Here is a 20756-nt window from a genome sequence, read left to right as displayed (position 1 = left end):
ATCTGTAGTTCACTGATAACAAAGACGAAAACATCAAAAGCAGCATCAACTCTTAACCCACCGAGAACCGACTGAGTCTGTCTTTCTTCATTGACAGATGGACCTCTCTATGGACACATAAACTACTCGGAAGTTTCTTCAATCCCAGCACTCAGGAGGCAGAAGCAGGAAGATCTCTCTGGGAGTCCAAGGCCAGCCTGGTCCACACAGTGAGTTCTAGGCAAGCCAGGGCTCCACAGTGAGACCCTTTCTCAAAACAAAGTTAAGTTCCCCTAACATCTGTACATATTTCAGCACAGGCTAGCAAATACAGGCCACTTCTTTAATTTTCAATGCAGAAGTAATTCACAATGGAAGTTGTAATCCATACTGAATAAAAGCTCCAAGTATTTATTAACCCACAACACTTCACTCCACAGAGGGTTCTGCACAGTGGTGGCTGCTTACCTGTTCCTCGGCCACAAGCAAAGGATGTGTAGACTCTTCACCGACTGAGGGTAAGCGAGCACTTCCCACAGAAGGATGCCGGCTGGAGGGGTGGGAGGAGGCATCTCCAAATGAAGGGTAGCGGGGATATCCATTAGGTAAGTTCTGAGCAGCAAACCCTGGAGCTGAGTTTGTGTTTATTGAGTTGAGGAGAAAGACAGGATATGGGAGTGGGGTAGAGAATAAAAATGAGTGAGAATCTAAATACGCACCGAGCTGGTAAGACATTCCTGTCAGGACATACAGACACTAGAACACAGACAGCAGCTCACCCAGTCTTACTGCATCAGCTACTGTTCTATCTGGCAGTGCTGGTGATAAAGGATCTGCACCACCCCCCCCCCACACACACACACACAGTCAGGCATTCTGACACTGAGCTATACTCCTGGCTTTTAAGTCACATTTTAGGTAATATGCAATAATTAATGTTTTCGCTTTAAAAATGTTTGTAGCTAAAGCTAACAGGGGTTTTGTGGTTGATGATCTCCATTTCTGACTGTTATATAGATTAAATATCCACAACCTGGATCTTATAAATGTCTGACATGCAAAATGAGAGGGAATATGGCTACTTACTTGTGGGTGTCCGAGGTGTTCGAGGAACTTCCAATTCTGTCTGATGACTATTCCTTTCTACAACTGGCTCTTCCACCACATTTATGCTATTATTTTGCATTATCTCTTGCAACATGTTAAATAATTCTTCTGCACGGGCACACTTAAAAGCAAAGATTCCTGCAAATATAAATCAAGAGGGATGATGCAATGCTCTCAGCTATTGCTCCAGCACCATGCATGCAAAACCTGCTCCCTGCCATGAGGACAACTGCAAGCAAGCCCACAACGAAATGCTTTCCTTTATAAGGTCTGCCTTGGTCACGGTGTCTCTTCACAGCAATAGAACAGTGACTAAGACAGCATCCTAATGTGCCAACAGCAAGAAATAACTTCTGATGAATAAATTACTATGCCTTATTTCAAGGCATAGAGCTGTAAAGGTCCCAGATAATTTTTGTTTGTTGAACGGATGTTTCAGGGCAGAGCAAAGGAGATCTGCACATAGACTCCAGAAGCTTTAACAGCAAGGGGAGCCCAGTCACCAGTGACAAAGCAATGCTTTACCACTGAACAGGCCTGGCTGGGGGTATAATTATTTCCTTGTTCATTGTCACAGTTCTATAAGGCAGGTACTATCATTCCCCCTTTACAAAATTCCAGTAGAAGGCACATAACTTGCCAAGGCCACTCCACTAGTAGGGAGCCAAAATTATTATTATCATCATCATTATTATTAATAAATTAATAACCATGTTCTATCTGACTCCATTGTTTACATTCTTTGCCCAAGAAGTTAGAACCAAAAATGATACTTAGCCATTTTATTTCTACCATGGGCAAAGCGTTTAGTGCATGCTTGATAAATGAATTCACAATTAATCTACCTTTTTTCCCCCAAGATAAGGTTTCTCTGTGTAGCCCTGGCTGTCCTAGAACTCACTCTGTAGACCAACCAGGCTGGCCTTGAACTCATAGAGATCCACCTGCCTCTGTCTGCTGAGTGCTTAGATTAAAGATGTGCACTACCAAGCCTGGCCATAATTTACCTTTTTTTAAACAGTCCTGTTTGGGAGTTTTGTGGGTTATTTATTTATTGGCACAGGGTCTTCCTTTTTAAACTGGTTGGCTTGGAGTTTGCTATGTAGAATTGCAGCAATCCTCCTGCTTCTGTCCCCCAAGTGCTAGGTGCACAAGCATGTGTCACCGTTCCCAGTCTCTCCTTCAGAAATGAAACGCTGCACACAGAATAACTGATAACTGCAGGAAATAACGGCTTTCCCTACCTTGTCCAGTCTGACACCTTCGACCACTTTCAAAAGAAAAGAGATTGGAGTCGTAGCCGTATCGTCGCAGGCAGAGGTAGTGCCATTTCACCGAGTCGCGTTTACGGGTGTATAGAATCAGTTCTGTGTCTGTGAGCTCCATGATGCCAGAGCCTAGCTCATTCCCGTCATCATCCACATTAATGACCTAAAAGAAGCAACAGTAACGTGAACACTTGACCAACTTTCAGGAAAAAATGCACTGCTGATAATTAGATCAGCTTTTTTCTCACTTGCTAGTTTACCCGCCTGTCAATGTGTGTAGGGCATGAACTATGTAACAATAAAATAATAAATAAAGAGTTTATGCCGGGCGGTGGTGGCGCACGCCTTTAATCCCAGCACTCGGGAGGCAGAGCCAGGCGGATCTCTGTGAGTTCGAGGCCAGCCTGGGCTACCAAGTGAGTCCCAGGAAAGGTGCAAAGCTACACAGAGAAACCCTGTCTCGAAAAACCCAAAAAAGAGTTTATGTTTCCACTGGAGAAATCAAACGCCAATCAAACTCTATTAGATTAGCTGACAAATGAATGCAACTGAGACTCTACAGGCAGCAACAAATGCCTAAGGTGGCTGAAGAAAACAGGGAGGATCTTCAACTAGACTCAAGCATGATTAACTTTAGAGAGGGAATCCAGTAAGAGGGAAGTCTGGTGGCTCACAAGATACAAACACAACATGAAGACACAATGCTGAAACAGAGGAAAGCAAGTACCTTTAAAGAGAGCAATTAAGACAGCCCCAAAGTCCGTCTAAGGAAAGGACTGTAGTGCTGAGCTCCAGAACCCCGAGACGGCCCTGGACTAGCAGGCACGAGGCCCTGGCTAGCAGGCTCGAGGCCCTGGACTAGCAGGCTCGAGGCCCTGGACTAGCAGGTTGGAGGCCCTGGACTAGCAGGTTGGAAGCCCTGGACTAGCAGGTTGGAGGCCCTGGACTAGCAGGTTGTAGGCCCTGGACTAGCAGGCACGAGGCCCTGGACTAGCAGGCACGAGGCCCTGGACTAGCAGGAATGAGGCCCTGGACTAGCGGGCTCAAGGCCCTGGACTAGCGGGCTCGAGGCCCTGGACTAGCACTAGCAGGCTCGAGGCCCTGGACTAGCGGGCTCGAGGCCCTGGACTAGCAGGCACGAGGTCCTGGACTAGCAGGCACGAGGCCCTGGACTAGCAGGCACGAGGCCCTGGACTAGCAGGCTCGAGGCCCTGGCTCCACTCGTCCACTCCTCATGCTGCCAGCAGAGAACACAGGCAAAGACTGAGACGGAAGGGTGCTATCTGTGGAGAAGGTGTCATGCTCCTGGGGCACAGACAGGTGGTTGGCGTGTACTTTCCCCATTTAATCTTCGTAACAACCCGAGACTACAGGTCTCCATCGAACCAATGGAAGTAAGACTTACTAATCATACAGACTGCCCAAGAGCGCAAAGCTGTTAAGGAACACAGCTGGAAGCCACACAAGGTACATGCCATCCAGAAGCTAAAACACAACACACCCGAGGGTGGATTGTAAGTGACACTAAATAGCCCTGGGAGTATTTAGCCTATGTTAGCACAGGTTACTGAAGGATGGACGAGGACCAAGTGCATGGCAACCACGGGATGGCTCCCAGGTGACTGCAAGTGCAGTGCAGTGAAGAAATCAAGCCAGACGGAAGCTCAACCCGACGGTCCCAGCTAGAGCAGAAAAGAGGAGGACTGGGCTACAAGGCAGCCTTGGGTATGCAGTGAGACCATCTTATAGAGAAAAAAATGGCTGGGCATGGTGGCGCAGGCCTTTAATCCCAGCTTTCAGGAGGCAGAAGCAGGCGGATCTCTGAGTTTGAGGCCAGCCTGGCCTACAAAGCCAAGTCCCAGGACAGCCAGGGCTGTTACACAGAGAAACCCTGTCTCAAAAACACCAAACCAAGCAAAACAAAATTAAAAAAACAAAAAACAAAACAAAAACAACCAAACACCAAAAACAATCAAAGAAAGAAACAAAATAAGCCCCAACAACAACAAAAAAATCCAAAAAAAAAAAAAAAGAGTCATCCAAGCACGCACGCAGACGTCTAAATGATGGTGCTACAGTTTGGATCGTAAGTATCTCCCTCAGGCTTGAGTGTTAAAGGCACAGACCCCGGTCTGCGGCACCACTTATAAAGGACGGGGTCTTCTGGTGAGTGTGGTGCGTCTATGAAGAAGACCCCGGCTGCGTCTTCTGCTGTGTCCTGGTGTGCTACTGCACCACTGTCCTGTAGAGCGGCTGATGGATCATGTGCTGGAACCTCCAAGACTGACCCGAAATAAAACTCGTCTTCAACATCAGACTTCATGACAGTGACAGAAAGCTGACACGTGACAGGACGACTGTAAGGTGACATTTTAAAGAAACGATAACCACAACTGTGTGGTGACCTGGACACGAAGGACCACAGGAAAACTAAGGAGGATCCTCTCATGGTTTGTTCCCCTAGTCGTTCATCTGCCGCAGGCCTGGTCACCACTGTGGCAGTGCTGGGGTGGCAGGACTGACTTTGAAGAGGCGGGCATCTGGGAGGTCCTCGGGTCACTAGGGGGTGAGCCCTCAACATAGGACCTGTGAGACTCCAGACAGTCCCCGGTCTCTCAGAGTCCTGCTCGCGCAGACCACTGTGATACTACACCACAGCACGGCAGGCAGTCTAGTAGAGGGCACCTTGGTCAGGGCCAGTGCTGTGCGGACTGAACTTTTCTACTCAAGGTGTAAGCTAGACAAAGCTCTTTTCTTGGTTGAGTATTCAGATGGAGGCATTTGTTACAGTAATGAGAGACGGACTAGCACTCCATATTGTTGGTAAGAAAGTGTCATCATTTACTCAGGAAAAGGTGGACTGTGGAAAAGGGGGAGAAATAAAAGACTCTGGGTAATAAAAAGAACGAAGGCAAGATAAATTCAGTGTTCGCGTACATCCAAGCAGGCAGAAGAAGAAAACCAAGTTCTGCTGCTTTACTGACCTTGAACTTGTTCCGATGGTTATCTGGGACAGTGTCTTTATCTGGACAGCTCCAACAGCTACCCATGGCTTCTTCAGAAGACCATGTGAGCGCTGCACAGAAAACAATTTGAAGAAAATTACTATACCAGGATACAAAACTGCAAAAAACGGGACAAGACTAGAAAGCATCCCACACAGGCATGATACTTTGATGAAGAAAATAAAGCCCAATGATGTTAATGTTTAGAACTAAATTTCATTCAACTAGTTGGTCAGTTCTGCTTAGTGAGAATCAATTATATAAGGGGCAGGGCACAGAAACTCACATTTCCAGTATAAATGTCTGGTTATTCTAAAACCATGTACCACTACCTAAACAATTGCCTTCAGTTATTCAATACTTCATGTAGCATGAATCTTAAAAGTTCTTATTAATAAAATCAAACCCGAGGCCAGTTATTGGTGTGAACACTGGAAGATCAGAGAGACAGAACAAGCCACAGCTATCTCATCTCGCCAGATCCTCAGCTGGTCTTGTCTCCTCAGACTGGAGGTCTCTGAGTCCTCATCTGGAATGGGTCTCAGCTGAATTACTGCTCAAAAGCCTGAATGCTTAACCAGCCAAAAGCTGAACCAGCTAAATGCTTCTAGTTTCTGGTCCTCACGCTTTATATACCTTCCTGCTTTCGACCATCCACTCCCTGGGATTAAAGGCGTGAGTCACCATGCCTGGCCGTTTCCAATGTGGCCTTGAACTCACAGAGATTCCAGATGGATTTCTGCCTCTGGAATGCTAGGATTAAAGGCGTGTGCTATCACTGCCTAACTAGTGGCTTTTCTGTTCTCTGACCCCAGATAAGTTTATTAAAGTACACCATATTTTGGGGAACACAATACCACCACAACTTCATCAAGAAACTAATCTTTTATGGCTTATCAGAAATTTCATGTTCACCCTTAAAAACAAAAACAAAAACAAAAACTTGGCATGTAGCACACGCCTTTAATCCCGGCAGAGACAGGCAGCTATCTGTGAGTCTGAGGCCAGCCTTATTTATATAGTGAGTGAGTTCCAGGTCAGCTCGCCAGCACACACACACACACACACACACACACACACACACACACACACACACACACACACTTTTTTAAAAAGGAGGCTATCCTTTTAGCTAACAGGTATTTTGATTCTTTTTTTTCTCGAGACAGGGTTTCTCTGTGTAGCTTTGTGCCTCTCCTGGAACTCACTTGGTAGCCTAGGCTGGCCTCGAACTCACAGAGATCCGCCTGCCTCTGCCTCCCAAGTGCTGGAATTAAAGGCGTGGGCCACCACTGCCCGGCTATTCTTTGCCCATAGTCGTGCAAGGGCAATCGCAGGAAGCCTTAATGCTGTACATAACCCAAGACAGACATGCAACCTTTTATGGATCCTATTAGACAAGAGTTCATTGGCAAGCAACACACAATACCAACTTTTAAACAGTACATTAGTAAGAAAGAAGGTCAACTCAAAATTCAACCAGTAGATTAAAGCACACAACCCTGGCCAACCTGACATCCTTTGTCTATTTAATCCTTTGCCACAGAAGGTCAATGCTGTGGATATCGCTATATGTAAATAAATCTGATTGGCCGATAGCCAGACAGGAAGTATAGGCGGGACTAACAGAGAGGAAAATTGAGGTAGGAGGAAGGAGGAGAGAGACTGCCTGGAGCCGCCGCCAGGACAAGCAAGATGTAAGGTACCAGTAAGCTGAGCCACGTGGCAAAGTATAGATTAATAGAAAAGGGCTAAATATAAGACTGAGAGCTAGACAATGATAGGCCTGAGCTAATGGCCAAGCAGTTTAAATAATGTAAGAGTCTGTGTCTTTATTTTATAAGTGGGTTCCGGGACTGGTGGGATGTAGGAGCTGGAGAGAAATTCTCCAGCTACAAATGGCGCCCAACGGCTCGAATTTCCACCTTAAACCTGAGAATATTTAATAACCAATTCTAAACAGAGCCAAAACCAGGCTCCTGCTTCTTGTCTCATACGGGCAGCTAGATGTGGCAAAACGCAAGTTTGGACACTGGCGGGTTCCTGGCGGGTGCGTTTGACCGGCAGTATGGCGGAAATGAGGCATCTGCCAGCGGCAAATTAAGCTGTGTGGTAGATTTAGTCTTTACTAGTATTTAAAAAAAAAAAAAAAAAAAGAGGTTTCTGGGCTACACGCTGCTTTGATAAAAGCTTAGACCCACTATTTCTGAGACTTGATGACTCCCAGAGCTGGCGGAAAACGTACCACTGCCATGTTGGGAAGCTGAAGTGGGCGGAGCCAGCAGCCACAGCGCCGTTTCAGGCTTACAATGGTACAGTTTAAAGCAATAGGCTCAAGGCTCAAGGTAATATAAAACATAAGCCACATAAAGATGGCTACCACACAGAGAATCTGGATTATGTTCTCTTTGATATTCATAACTAAAGAAAAACATTTGATTACAAAAGCTGTTGAGTTATGCCAAAATGTATATTTTAAAGGTACCTTGACTTCAAAATTTGGATATAAGGATATGTTACTTTGGAAAAGAGGTTCTGCTTTTGTTTCCACAGAAAGCCAGAGGCTGTGGACTTGTTCCAGATTAAGATACATCAGGTTTCACCAGCCAAGACCCCCTGAAAGGACTCCGATGACACCATGGCCCAGATGATCCAACATCCAGATCGGTTTCAAGGCAACTGGTTCACACAATACAGCCTCACGGACTACCCCATAGGTCTAAAATTTTCTTTGCATCCCCATAAGATACAGCGCCCCCCTCCAGCAGGAAGTAGTAAGAGATGCTACGCCCAAATTCCCAAATATACCAAGCTGGCTTTAGAGGTGGAATTGGCTCACTCCCCCTCTAAACCCAGACATATTGCTTTAAAAAAAAAAAAAATGGTTAAGGGATTCTTGTGTCCCAAATCAGAAGAGCCCTCTGGTGTGGGACAGAGAAAAACCAATATTTTTATTTAAAACAGGTTGATTATAAATGTGATCTCTTTCTAAAAAAGAAAAGGGGATATGATACATAGGAGGATATGGAGATGATAAGATAAAAGGGTAGATTAATGAACCTACTTTTAAAGAATAACTTGTTTAAAATGTTTTACATTGGTATAGATTTTAGTTTATGTTTAAAATGTTTTACATTGGTATAAATTTTGGTTCATTGATACAAACTTGAAGTTAATTTTGTTATACTCTCTATATATGTATATATTTCTATTCTTGTTTGAGGTGTTGTGTTTATATAACTCATTTAAAATTGTAATGGATAATTAAAAAATAGATTAATAATTAGTCATCTATGATAATCATATCTGTAGCCATGTTAGTTAAGTCTTCTAGGTATACATAGATATATTTCAGATAGATAGGTAATCTTCAAACACTTCATAGACCTGGAGAATATGGCATTTAAATAACTTAGAATTCTGTTGACGTGAGACACAATTGCTCCTGGCTGCACCAATTGATCCCGAGAGAATGTTGGGCTTCTAAGACATTTCCATTTGGAAGTTTGTCTTTTTGGCACAAAATGGCCTACTGGGCAAAGAACTGCCCTTGCCTTGATGGCTGACAGTACGAATGCAATGCTGTCCTTTCTGGACAAGCGGGACACAAGGAAAGCGACCACTGTACTCTGCCAAGACAGGGTAAGATGGTCTCTTAAAATTCCTGCTTCTAAAAATGGTCTGTCAGATACTCTAGGCCTGTAGCCAATTTGAATGCACCAACAATGCTGAGAAACATTAGGTGACTGTCCAGGCTGCCAGCTGTCTTGGTATACTCTTACAAGATTCCCGAAAGTTGCTTGCATCCATCTACCATTTCTCAGGTACCATTATGTTCCTTCTCAGGTCTTTGATGTGGTTGAAAACTAGATAGTTGTAATTTCCTCAGTTATGATAAAAGATAAGTTAGATATAAAACCTTAAACTCACAAATATAAGATAGATAGGACATCTTCTTTAATATTGTAACTGTAATTTTTGCTCGGTAATTGTTTTGCTATATGTAATTTTACCATGTTAAAGTTAAAACCTTCCTTTTTAAAAAATAAGAAAAGGAGAAGTGCTGTGGATATCGCTATATGTAAATAAATCTGATTGGCCGATAGCCAGACAGGAAGTATAGGCGGGACTAACAGAGAGGAAAATTGAGGTAGGAGGAAGGAGGAGAGAGACTGCCTGGAGCCGCCGCCAGGACAAGCAAGATGTAAGGTACCAGTAAGCTGAGCCACGTGGCAAAGTATAGATTAATAGAAAAGGGCTAAATATAAGACTGAGAGCTAGACAATGATAGGCCTGAGCTAATGGCCAAGCAGTTTAAATAATGTAAGAGTCTGTGTCTTTATTTTATAAGTGGGTTCCGGGACTGGTGGGATGTAGGAGCTGGAGAGAAATTCTCCAGCTACAGGTCAAAAAAGGTTACAGAGATGACAATAAGTGTTCAAGAGCATTCCAAATAAACAAAAGAGAATGTCAAAGCATTAATTCTAAACATAGCAGAGGAACAGAATACATTTGCCATTTGCTACCTAGGGTAGGGAAAGACACACAAGAGCCACACAGCATTACAGTTACAGATCTGATTGAAACCGTTTAAATTCAGCGTTTTGTTTTTCTTAACCATTTTCATGTTTAAAAACCAATACTGGCTTCTGCCTTGGTCAAACTACCCTACCTCTAGTTAGAATAAACAAACTACCATTCCCGACATCAGCTGATTAAATGCACTCTGGTTGTTCTAGTCTTCTCCATCTCTTCATCCTCCTTCCACTTGTCTGTTCCTGGACTCTGGTCTTGGTGTGACTCCTTCAGTTTACCAGGACCATACCAGGGACTACTGGACTGGGACTAACACTGGAAGCTGCCACGGTCACCAGCGCATGACAACTGAAGGTAATGAGTCCTCCTCTCTCTGACTTCATCAGTAAGAAATGGTTCTGCAGCGAGGGGCGGGGCCCTGAGCCCCTCCTCCACCCATGCCTGCTGTGGACAAGCCCATTCTTGTGTGGACTTCAGAGCTGGTGAGAGCTCCTGACTGCAATGGCTGTGTATTGCCCAAAGATGTGAAATTTCCATTCAAATCTCCAAGGCCCTCCTTCTGACCCACAGTCTCATGGGCACAGGGAAAGGCGAGGTGCTGGATAGTTCCCATTTCTGAAGAGCAGATTAGTATCTGGAGGCCACATCTCAGTTATGACACCTCATAATATTCACTGGCATTTTAAACACTGAATAACCATTTGCTCTCATGAGTACATTTCTCCAGAACTCAGTGCATATGTAAGAGATATTATGGTCCCCCAGGACAACACTGACATCTGAGTACATTCAACAACAGGTAGCTTTCATCTGTGATTAACTTCCACACGCTTCCTGATATACTGTGTTTGTTTAATTAAAGCACTTGCATTTATTTTCTGGGAATGGGGGAGTCAGTAAATCAAAACACAACGTGACTGCATTCAACAAAACACTATTAAGTTGATTGGTCCTTTCTTTTAAGGTAAATTTCAACTTACCTAGATCTGGCCATTAATATTGTTAGCCTCTGATGCTGCATCAGGAGATTAATCATATTTCAAAATACAATGTCTTCATCTGCTACTTAACCTAGAAGTAACAGAAAAAAAAATTAATCTCTTTCTGGCAGTTGAACCCAGAACCTCATACAATCTAAGTACATGTTATTTTTCTTTTCTTTCTTTCTTTCTTTTTTTTTTGAGACAAGGTTTCTCTGTGTAACAACCCTGACTGTGCTGGAACTCACTTTGCAGACCAGGCTGGCCTTGAACTCAGAGACTCGCCTGCCTTTGCCTCCTGAGTGCTGGGGTTAAAGGCATGCACCACCACTTCCAGCTTTGAGTACACATTCTTAACCACTGAAGAACACACCCAGCCCTGAGAGTGAGTCATTTAAGATAAAAGTTCTCACTCTGAGGCTTCTGGTAGCACTACTATACTAGTTCAGCTGACCTATATAAACAAACTCGAGTATCTAAAATATTGATTTAAAATTACTTAATATCTAAGGTAGGTTTGTAAAAAGATAAAGTAACAATGTATCCACCTAAGTTCTTTGATGGCTCTGGCTTCTCTACTACAGCTACCATACTGGCTGGTTCACTTCCCTAAACAGACACCTCTGCTGGAACTATCGCTCCTTTCTACACCTAAAGTCCTGTTTAAGAGTGCAGTACATGAACCCTGCATTCTTGGTGATTCTTCCTCAAACTCAAGACTCCTTTAGAAACCAGCTCTGTATCTTCTATTCCATAAGACAGACAGACAGACAGACAGACACACACACCCTATCCCCCCCCAACCACCCCCCCCGCCCCCCCGCCCCCCCCCCCACCCCCCCACCCCCCACCCCCCCACCCCCCCACCCCCCCCCACCCCCCCACCCCCCCCACCCCCACCCCCCGCCCAGAGCCAGGGGAGATTAACCAATCTGAAAGCTGATGATAAGAAAAACATCTCGGCGGCCGGTGGTGGCGGCACGCCTTTAATCCCCACTCGGAGGCAGAGGCAGGTAGATCTCTATGAGTTCAAGGCTAGCCTGTTCTACAGAGTGAGTTCCAGGACAGCCAGGGCTATTACACAGAGAAACCGTCTCAAAAACAAAACAACAACAAAAAGAAAAACCTTCCAAAGAGTCACAGAATAAGATAGTCTAACAATAAATTAGTCCACAGTCATAAGAGAATTTCCACCGGGCGGTGGTGGTGCAAGCCTTTAATCACAGCACTCGGGAGGCAGAGGCAGGTGGATCTCTGTGAGTTCGAGGCCAGCCTGGTCTACAGAGGGAGATCCAGGACAGGCACCAAAACAGCATAGAGAAACCCTGTCTCAAAAAACAACAACAAAAAGAAAGAATTCCCTGTATCCTCGTTAATTTATTGATCAATCTGTTCACAACAGAAGATGGGATCAAACTCACCCAAGCAGAGAGGTACTTAGTAAACACCTACACTGTATCTATCATGTACTGTATCAGAGCGTCAGAGAATCCCATCTTGACCTACATACTAAGCAGAGTTCACAAGCAGATGGAAAGAAGCACTTCCAAATTCATATACTTACAGATAATCAATAATTCCAAATCTGACTTCAAATACCTGTACATAAAACAAGCACACCAGGTACTTGCTTACATCCTTATAGTATTTTGCCTGCATGTATGCCTGCAGGCCAGAAGAGGGCACCAGATCTCATTACAGAAGGTTGTGAGCCACCATGTGGGTGCTGGGAATTGAATTCAGGACCTTGGGAAGAACAGCCAATGCTCTTAACCTCTGAGCCATCTCTCCAGCCCTCCTCTAAGGTTTTTAAGTTTATGGGAAATACTAGTAAACCATTTCACAATTTATAACCATTCACTTGCCATTTTTTAACATTCCCCTACCCCATTCAGTGCTGGGGAGCTACCTGAGGCAGCCTCATACATGCCAAGCATGCATTTTACCACCGACTCCCTAGCCCTTTACCCCTTTTGGGTGAGTTGGTGGTGATTTTTGTTTCATTTGTTTGTTGGTTGTTTTATTTTTAAACAGTGTCTCACTCTGTAACCCTGGCTAGCTTAGAATTTGCTACATAAAGACCAACTTGACCCCAAACTTGTGGTAATCCTTCCTCCACCTCCCCAATGCTAGATTTTTTTGTTTGTTTTGGTTTTTGGAAACAGGGTTTCTCTGTGTAGCTTTGGAGCCTATCCTGAAACTTGCTCACAGAGAACAGCCTGCCTCTGCCTCTCCATCCCCAATGCTAGTATTATAGGCATGTATAACCAAGCCTGGTTTTACATTCCAGCCCTTTTTTGACTTTAGGGAAAAAACCATTTATATAACTTACAGATCACTTAAGTATTTGGTAATTTAGAAAGTCTTATCAAATTCCTTACTGTAAGTTAAATCAGATTCCTCTTGTTTTCTCTATAAGACACAAATGAAACCAGGATGACCAAGAAGAGGAAGTTGTACATTTCAAATATTTAAACCACCTTCACTTTCTGAAGTAGCTTTAGTATTTCTCTACTGTAGACTTTTTTTTTTTTTTTTTTTTTTTTTGAGCTGAGGATGTACCCAGGGCCTTAGCGCTCTACCACTGAGCTAAATCCCCAACCCCAGCTGCTTCAGGTAAGCTAAGAAAAGCTACTTAGTAGATTCAAATGATCTGTAAACAGTTAATACTAAGGTAATTAAAATGCGGTCATCTCTACTTACACACTGGAGCATCCAATAAACATTTTCTGAAAACAATCAAATGGATGCAGTAATTCCTGATAAAAACAGATTCCACAGGGAGGAAGACAGAAAAGAAGAAAAACACCCGACAGAGTTACTGACCACAGGCAAGTGCTGTTAGAACTTTTAACTGAGTAGGAAGTGGGAAGGAAAGCTTCTGGGGAGAGAGATTTCTAAATTGGGTCCTGAAAGGTAGATGTGAACTAGCTAGGAAGGTACGATTCAGATCAAGGATGCACACACAAGCACACAAACCCAGAGCCAAGCTTACTCTAAGAAATGATTCGCTACAGCTCCTTCAAGTTGGAATGTAGGGAAATGTAAGTACCTACGGAGGCCAGAAGAAGACGCTGGATCCCTTGGAGCTGGGGCTCATAGGTGGTGCTGAGCTGCCTGGTATGAGTGCTAGTAACCAAACTCGGGTTCTCTGAAAGAGCAGCAAGTTCTCTTAACCAGAAAGGGCTTCTGACCACTGAGCCACCTTTCCAGCCCCAGTCACAAATACTACTAAAAAGGATTAGTGAGGCTGGGGATGTAGCTCAGTTAGCAGAGTGCCTTTCAACCATGCACAAAGGCCTAGGTTCAACCCCAATCCCACATAAACTCAACCCAGTGGTACACACCTGTAATCCCAGCACTCAAGAGATGAAGCTAGGAAATAAGAAGTCCAAAATTGGGGCCGGAGAGATGGCTCAGAGGTTAAGAGCACTGGCTGTTCTTCCAGAGGTTCTGAGTTCAATTCCTAGCAACTACAAGCTAGCTCACAGCCATCTGTAATGAGATCTGGTGCCCTCTTCTGGCCTTCAGGGATATGTGCAAGCAGAATAGTGTATGCATAATAAATAAATAAATCTTTAAAAAAGAGAAGTCTAAGCCGGGCGGTGGTGGCGCACGCCTTTATTCCCAGCACTCGGGAGGCAGAGCCAGGCGGATCTCTGTGAGTTCGAGGCCAGCCTGGGCTACCAAGTGAGTTCCAGGAAAGGCGCAAAGCTACACAGAGAAACCCTGTCTCGAAAAACCAAAAAAAAAAAAAAAAAAAAAAAAAAGAGAAGTCTAAAATCATCCTCAGCTACATAGAGAGTTTGAACCCAGCATGGGATATGTGAGATCCCATCAATCAATTTTCCAATAGATGTGCACCAAATCAATGCAGGTGCCTGAGGCAGCCAGAAGGAGGAGTCAGAGCCCCTGGACCTGGAGTTACAGGTGGTTGTCAGCCACCTGATACACGGCTACTGGGAACCAAACCCAGGTCCATTACAAGATCTGATTCCAGGCCAGCCAGGTCTACATAGTGAGACCCTATTTAAAAAAAAAAAAAAATTATGACTTTTCAAAAATGTGAACATATCAGACATGAATTAACTGTTGATGGAACTGGTTTGGAGAAAAATTCTAAGAACCACACACACAATAAAGAATTCCGAAGTGAATTTGTAAATTGATGTGAAATAGGTATACTAACATAGCCAGGATCCAATTGCATTCTACTGGACACAATTTGCATGTCCATGAATGACATTTAACTGTATTTTGACTTAATGCTCATTGCTATCTTAACCATATAAAACACACAGTGGTACTAGACACATGTATGCTGTTATATAGTCATCACTACTATCATCGCTACAACTTTGTGTCTTGTAAATTAAACAGAAACGTTCATTACCTCAGCTACTGGAAACTACAATTCCCCCTTCAGCTCTGCTTTTGACTAGTCTGTCATTTAAATGAAATCCTAGACTCTACAGGATCTTTGTAGCTGGTTTATCTCACTTAGCATGTCTGCAGGATCCATCTGTGTCTCACTGTATGCTGCAAAATCTTATTTTCTCAACACATTTTCACTGTGCTGGCCCAGAACCTGCTGAGCAGAACAAGCTCCTTCCAAATTTGGAACAACCTTTCCACCTCTGCCTCCCAAGTGCTGAGATTACAGACCTGCGCCACCATGGCTAGCTTGAATTTCCTTTAGTTAGAAGTAAGTATTCCACTAGACGGATTTACATTTCATTTATCAGCTCTTCCCTCAGGGGCCATTTGGGTTGCACATCTCTTCAAGACTGTACAGCTCTTTTGGATAGATACCCAAAAGATTAAGCACTGTATATTATACAGTTTTTCTATTTTTAATTTTTGGAAGAACTGCCACACTGTCTCCCACAACATTGGTACATTTACATTTTCACTTGTAGTGAACAGGTTCCGATTTTTTTATACCCTCATCAGTATTTGAATTTTCTGGTTTTTGCTTGTTTGTTTTTTGTTGTTGTTTTTTCAAGACAGGGTTTCTCTGTATGGCCCTGGCTGTCCTGGAACTCCGAAGACCAGGCTGGCCTCGAACCCCTAACTCACAGAGCTCTGTCTGCTTCTGCCTCCCAAGTAATGCGATTAAAGGTGTGCGCCACCACTCCCAGCTAGCTCCTGATCTTAAATGCTTTCGGTCTTCCATCATTCAGTACGACGCCCACTGTAAATTTTCTGAACACAAAAGCAATGTTTTTGTTATGCTGGTGAAGTTTCCTTCTCTTTCTGGTATGTTGTGCTAATATTAAATTCTCAATAAACTTTAGGGAACTAATTCTCTAGGAGTGGACATTATTTAAACAGCCATGCTGGAAGACTTGTTCTTGCAGAGGATCATGGCTCAATTCCCAGGACCCACGGCAGCTCACAACCATCTTTGTAAGCCTGATTCTAGAAGATCTAATGTTCCTCTTGTGACCTCCTCAGCACCAGACATGCACATGGTACACAGACACACATGCAAACCACTCATATAAATAAAATAAATCTCTAAAAACCTCGCAGTGTTTAGCAAGGTATGGTGGCACATGCCTGCAATCCTAGCCGTCTGGATGCTAAGGCAGAAGGATCAGGTCAAGTTTGAGGTCAGCCTGGGCTACATATAAGAGAACCTGTCTTAAAAAAATATTCACAAATTTTATCTATAAATTTTGAAACATGGAAATGTTAATAAAACTACCCTATAGTGGTTTAAAAGAAAATAACCCCCAAAGGGAGTGGCACTATTAGAAGGTGTGGCTTTGTTAGAGTGGGTGTGGCCTTGTTGGAGGAAGTGTGTCACTGTGGGGATGGACTTTGAGGTTTCCTACGCTCAGGATACCTCCCTGTGCCTCAGTCAACTTCCTGTTGCCCACAATTAGTGGCACTCTCAGCTCCAGCACCATGTCTGCCTTCACTCTGCCAGGCTCCCCACCACGATGACAATGGGTGAACCTCTGAAACTGTAACAGTGGCTGTGGTTGTGGTGTTTCTTCCCAGCAACAGAAACGCTAACTGAGACCTATACCCACATAGGCTTCCATGTTTATTTACTGTTACAATGTCAGCTAGTTCGTGGGGGAAAATTGTTTTGAAAAAGATACAGCATCCCCAAATTTCTTTTAGAAGGAATGTTTATCATACTGTTATCAAAGTGAATAGTACCCCCCCATCCCAACCAAGACTGTCAGTAACAAATGTCTACTTTTCATATTACAGAGATTGCGGCACAGCCATCTGGTTTCTGTCCATAGGTGACTCAATGTCTGAAGAGTAGTGCATCTCTACATAGTCAGGTGTGTAAAGCCGCTAACAACTGTCAGCCATGCTCTGTTGTTTCCTCCGAGCTACATTACTCAGAGGTCCTGAAGTTTTAAGATAGATCTACGTGAGGGTGAATAGATTCCAAGATTGTCATGACTCTCCATGTTGGATTTCTGGTCCTAAAGCATTAAGGTCTTTTAATTTTTGTTGTTGTTGTGTTGTGCTGTTTTTCAAGGCAGGGTTTCTCTGTGTAACACCTCTTGCTGTCCCAGAACTCGATTGTAGACGAAGCTGGCTTCAAACTCACAGAGATCCACCTGCCTCTGCCTCCCAAGTGCTGGGATTAAAGGCGTGCGCCACCACCGCCCGGCTAAGAGCTTTTCATTTTTAACATAAGGTGCTAAATATTGTGGCTGGGGACAGCCTAATGATTAAGAGCACATACTAATCTTGTAAAGTACCAAAGTTTGGTTCCTAGCATGCACATTGGGTAGTTCTCAACTGTTGTAATTCCAGTACCAGGGGATTCAAATCCTTCTTGGTTTTTTGAGACAGTGTTTCTCTGTGTAGTTTTGGTGCCTGCCCTGGATCTTGCTCTGTAGCCCAGGCTGACCTCAAACTCAAAGAGATCCACCTGCCTCTGCCTCCCGAGAGCTGGGATTAAAGGCCTGCGCCACCGCCGCCCAGCCCAGCCCAACTCCCTCTTCCAAGGGCAATGCACATACATGGTGCACAGATACACATACAGGCAAAACATTCATAAACACAAAATAAAAATCTTTACAAATAAACATTTTTTTTTTTGGTTTTTTTTTTTTCGAGACAGGGTTTCTCTGTGTAGCTTTGCGCCTTTCCTGGAGCTCACTTGGTAGCCCAGGCTGGCCTCGAACTCACAGAGATCCACCTGGCTCTGCCTCCCGAGTGCTGGGATTAAAGGCGTGCACCACCACGCCCGGCACAAATAAACATTTTAAAGGTGCTAAATATTAGCTAACACCTACTTTGAGTATGACTTTATCTCATATAATCCCAACACTGGTATCTTTGGTGTGTTGAAAATAGTTCTTTAGCTGAAACAGGAGTATTTGTACAAATAGTAAAAAGTACAGGTTTTTGTTTTTTCGAGACAGGGTTTCTCTGTGTAGCTTTGCGCCTTTCCTGGAACTCACTCTGTAGCCCAGGCTAGCCTCAAACTCACAGAGATCCGCCTGGCTCTGCCTCCTGAGTGCTGGAATTGAAGGCATGCACTACCACCATCCGGCGGAAAAGGAACAGTGTTAAAACATCACAAACTACTGCAATAACAGTTTATGAATCTTAGTTTCTTCTAACACTAGCTTTCTTTATACGAGTTCACTTAGAAATTTGGAAAAATAAATCAATGAATAAAAAGTTCATCTTCTTCTTTAACCTTAAGGGTAAAGTTGTCACAAAGACTCTAAGTTCCTCCTGCTAATAAGGCTGAAACTGTTTATGATTGAAATTGGCAGCATATGTGTTCTCACACTTTAATTAAAATGCCAGAAATGAATGTGTGTATTTTGTCAATACTAAGAAAATCTTGTGGTAAAGGAAAATATTCAGAACTCTTCCTTTCCCCAGAATACATGAGCTAGGAAGTAGTGAGTGCTGTGTTCCTCCTCCACGGCCCTGATGGCATTCGCTCTGTTAACAAAAGAATAACCAGATCATTCAAGTGTTTAATACAGAACTATTCTGAAAAATAACTGTTACTTATGTGAAATCAGTATCTCTCTTTAAATTACTAAAACTGTGTGCTAATAAGGAAAAATCTGTACAAAAATAAGTATAGATTAAAGCCCAAGCTGCTCCATCTGAATTACAGCACAGTGCTACTTCTGTACTAGAATAAAGTGAACTGAGTAACTTTACCATAGCAGCCTTTCTTTTCCAAGTTAAGCTAAACAGAAAAAGAAAGAAACTCAGTATAAAAACAGGTAAAAAAAAAAATTACACAATCTGAAGTATAGTCAGTATATTATTAAGAATTTTAGTCAATCTAAATATTCAAACAACAACAACAAAACCAACTTGAAATGTCTTTAAAGGAATTAAGAGTTAAAAAAAACCCATAACTCTAACATTTATGAATATGTCTTTAGAGGGCCACAAATGCAGCCAAATACAGGGCCTCTTTGCAAGAATCATTTACTCAATATCCTCAGGCAAAGTACTCCTCTGCTATATTTACTAGATTTTAAAATAAAAACATGAGCTGCCCAAGAGTGATATTATTTAAAATATGGTTTTCTTTTCTTTTTTTTTTTTATTATGTATACAGTACTCTGCCTGCAGACAAGAAGGCACCAGATCTCATTACAAGTGGTTGTGAGCCACCATGTGGCTGCTGGGAATTGAACTCAGGACCTCTGGAAGAGCAGTCAGTGCTCTTAACCACTGAGCCATCTCTCCAGCCCTAAAATATGGTTTTCAATAAGTACGAGGTACATATTTTCTGGGATGACAAAACACTTGAAAAGGCCTAGTTTAATACTAGAAGAACACTGAGAAATGGTGCAGAGAAATCCCATAGCCCCATCCCCACCTTTCTCCACTTTAAAATCTTAAATTAGATGGGTCATTTGTTGTAGTAACGGAACACCACAGATAACATCATTAACAACTAAAATACACATTTACGGCCAGCACAGAAACTTAAGCCTTTAATCCCACCAGCCAAGAAGCTGAAGCAGGAGGACTCATGGGCTACAGAGTAAGTTCCAGGCCAGCCTAGCTACTGTGTGACATCCTGTGAAGAAAACCAAAAACAATTTAAAAATTGATTTAAAAAGTGAAGTGTATACTTATTCGGATTACTTAGTTTTTACATATATTTTTTCATTCCATCCAGGATACCTGTATTCTATGTAGTCATTCAATGTCTTAAGGCTTCTCTTTGCTATAACATTTTCTCCTAATGTACCCTGTTTCTGGTGACCTCTCCAATTCTCAGCAATCCTAGCTTAAATACTTTATAAGGCTCTTTAGTTTCATGCTTTTCTTATAATTAGACCAGAATTATGAGGTTGGGGAACCAGAGATAAAATTTATAACCACTATCAGCAGGACTTGTGGCTCATGTTGAACCTGGTCACCTAGCTGGGGTGGTGCCTGCCTCCCTCCACCCAGAAGCTATTCCACATTATATGTTTTAGAAAGAAGGCCAACACTTCCAAAGCAAGGAAGCCAAGCATGGTGGTAAAGGCCTATAATCACAGATACTCAGGAGGCTAAGGCAGAATTCTAAGTTTAAGGCTAGTGTTGTAAAATAATGTTTTTGTACACTGTGAAGATGTGTCTTTGCCAAGGCACCTTCTGATTGGTTTAATAAAGAGCTGAATGGCCAATAGCTAGGCAGGAAGAGGTTAGGTGGGACTTTTGGGCAGAGAGAAATTTAGAGGAGATGAATCTAGGCACAGGAAGAGACGGAGAGGAAGCAGGACACACAGGAGAGGTAAAACCCATGAGCCATGCAGCAGCACATAGATCAATAGAAATGGGTTAATTCATGCTATAAGAGCTAGTTGGAAACAAGCCTAAGCTAAAGCTAAGCTTTCATAATTAATAATGAGTCTCTGTGTCATGAT

General features: G+C 43.2%; 1 protein-coding gene across 2 annotated transcripts in view; it reads right to left on the bottom strand.

Annotated features, from left to right (window-relative positions):
- The window catches only part of Frs2 (fibroblast growth factor receptor substrate 2), an 88192-nt gene that overhangs the window by 7067 nt on the left and 60369 nt on the right, over positions 1 to 20756 (bottom strand). For both annotated transcript variants that reach the window (XM_037196749.1, XM_028877935.1), the window contains exons 3-7: positions 10876 to 10966; positions 5339 to 5430; positions 2331 to 2517; positions 1066 to 1224; positions 448 to 611 (exon numbers count right to left, since the gene is read on the bottom strand). In XM_037196749.1, coding sequence (XP_037052644.1) covers positions 448 to 611; positions 1066 to 1224; positions 2331 to 2517; positions 5339 to 5404 — 576 coding nt within the window. In that variant the 5' untranslated portion in view covers positions 5405 to 5430; positions 10876 to 10966. The remainder of the gene's footprint in view (positions 1 to 447; positions 612 to 1065; positions 1225 to 2330; positions 2518 to 5338; positions 5431 to 10875; positions 10967 to 20756) is intronic.

This window comes from Peromyscus leucopus, chromosome 18 (assembly GCF_004664715.2).
Source record: "Peromyscus leucopus breed LL Stock chromosome 18, UCI_PerLeu_2.1, whole genome shotgun sequence".
Lineage (NCBI taxonomy): Eukaryota > Metazoa > Chordata > Mammalia > Rodentia > Cricetidae > Peromyscus > Peromyscus leucopus.
Note: the sequence above shows the minus strand (reverse complement) of the source record. Positions and strands in the feature narration are given on the sequence as shown.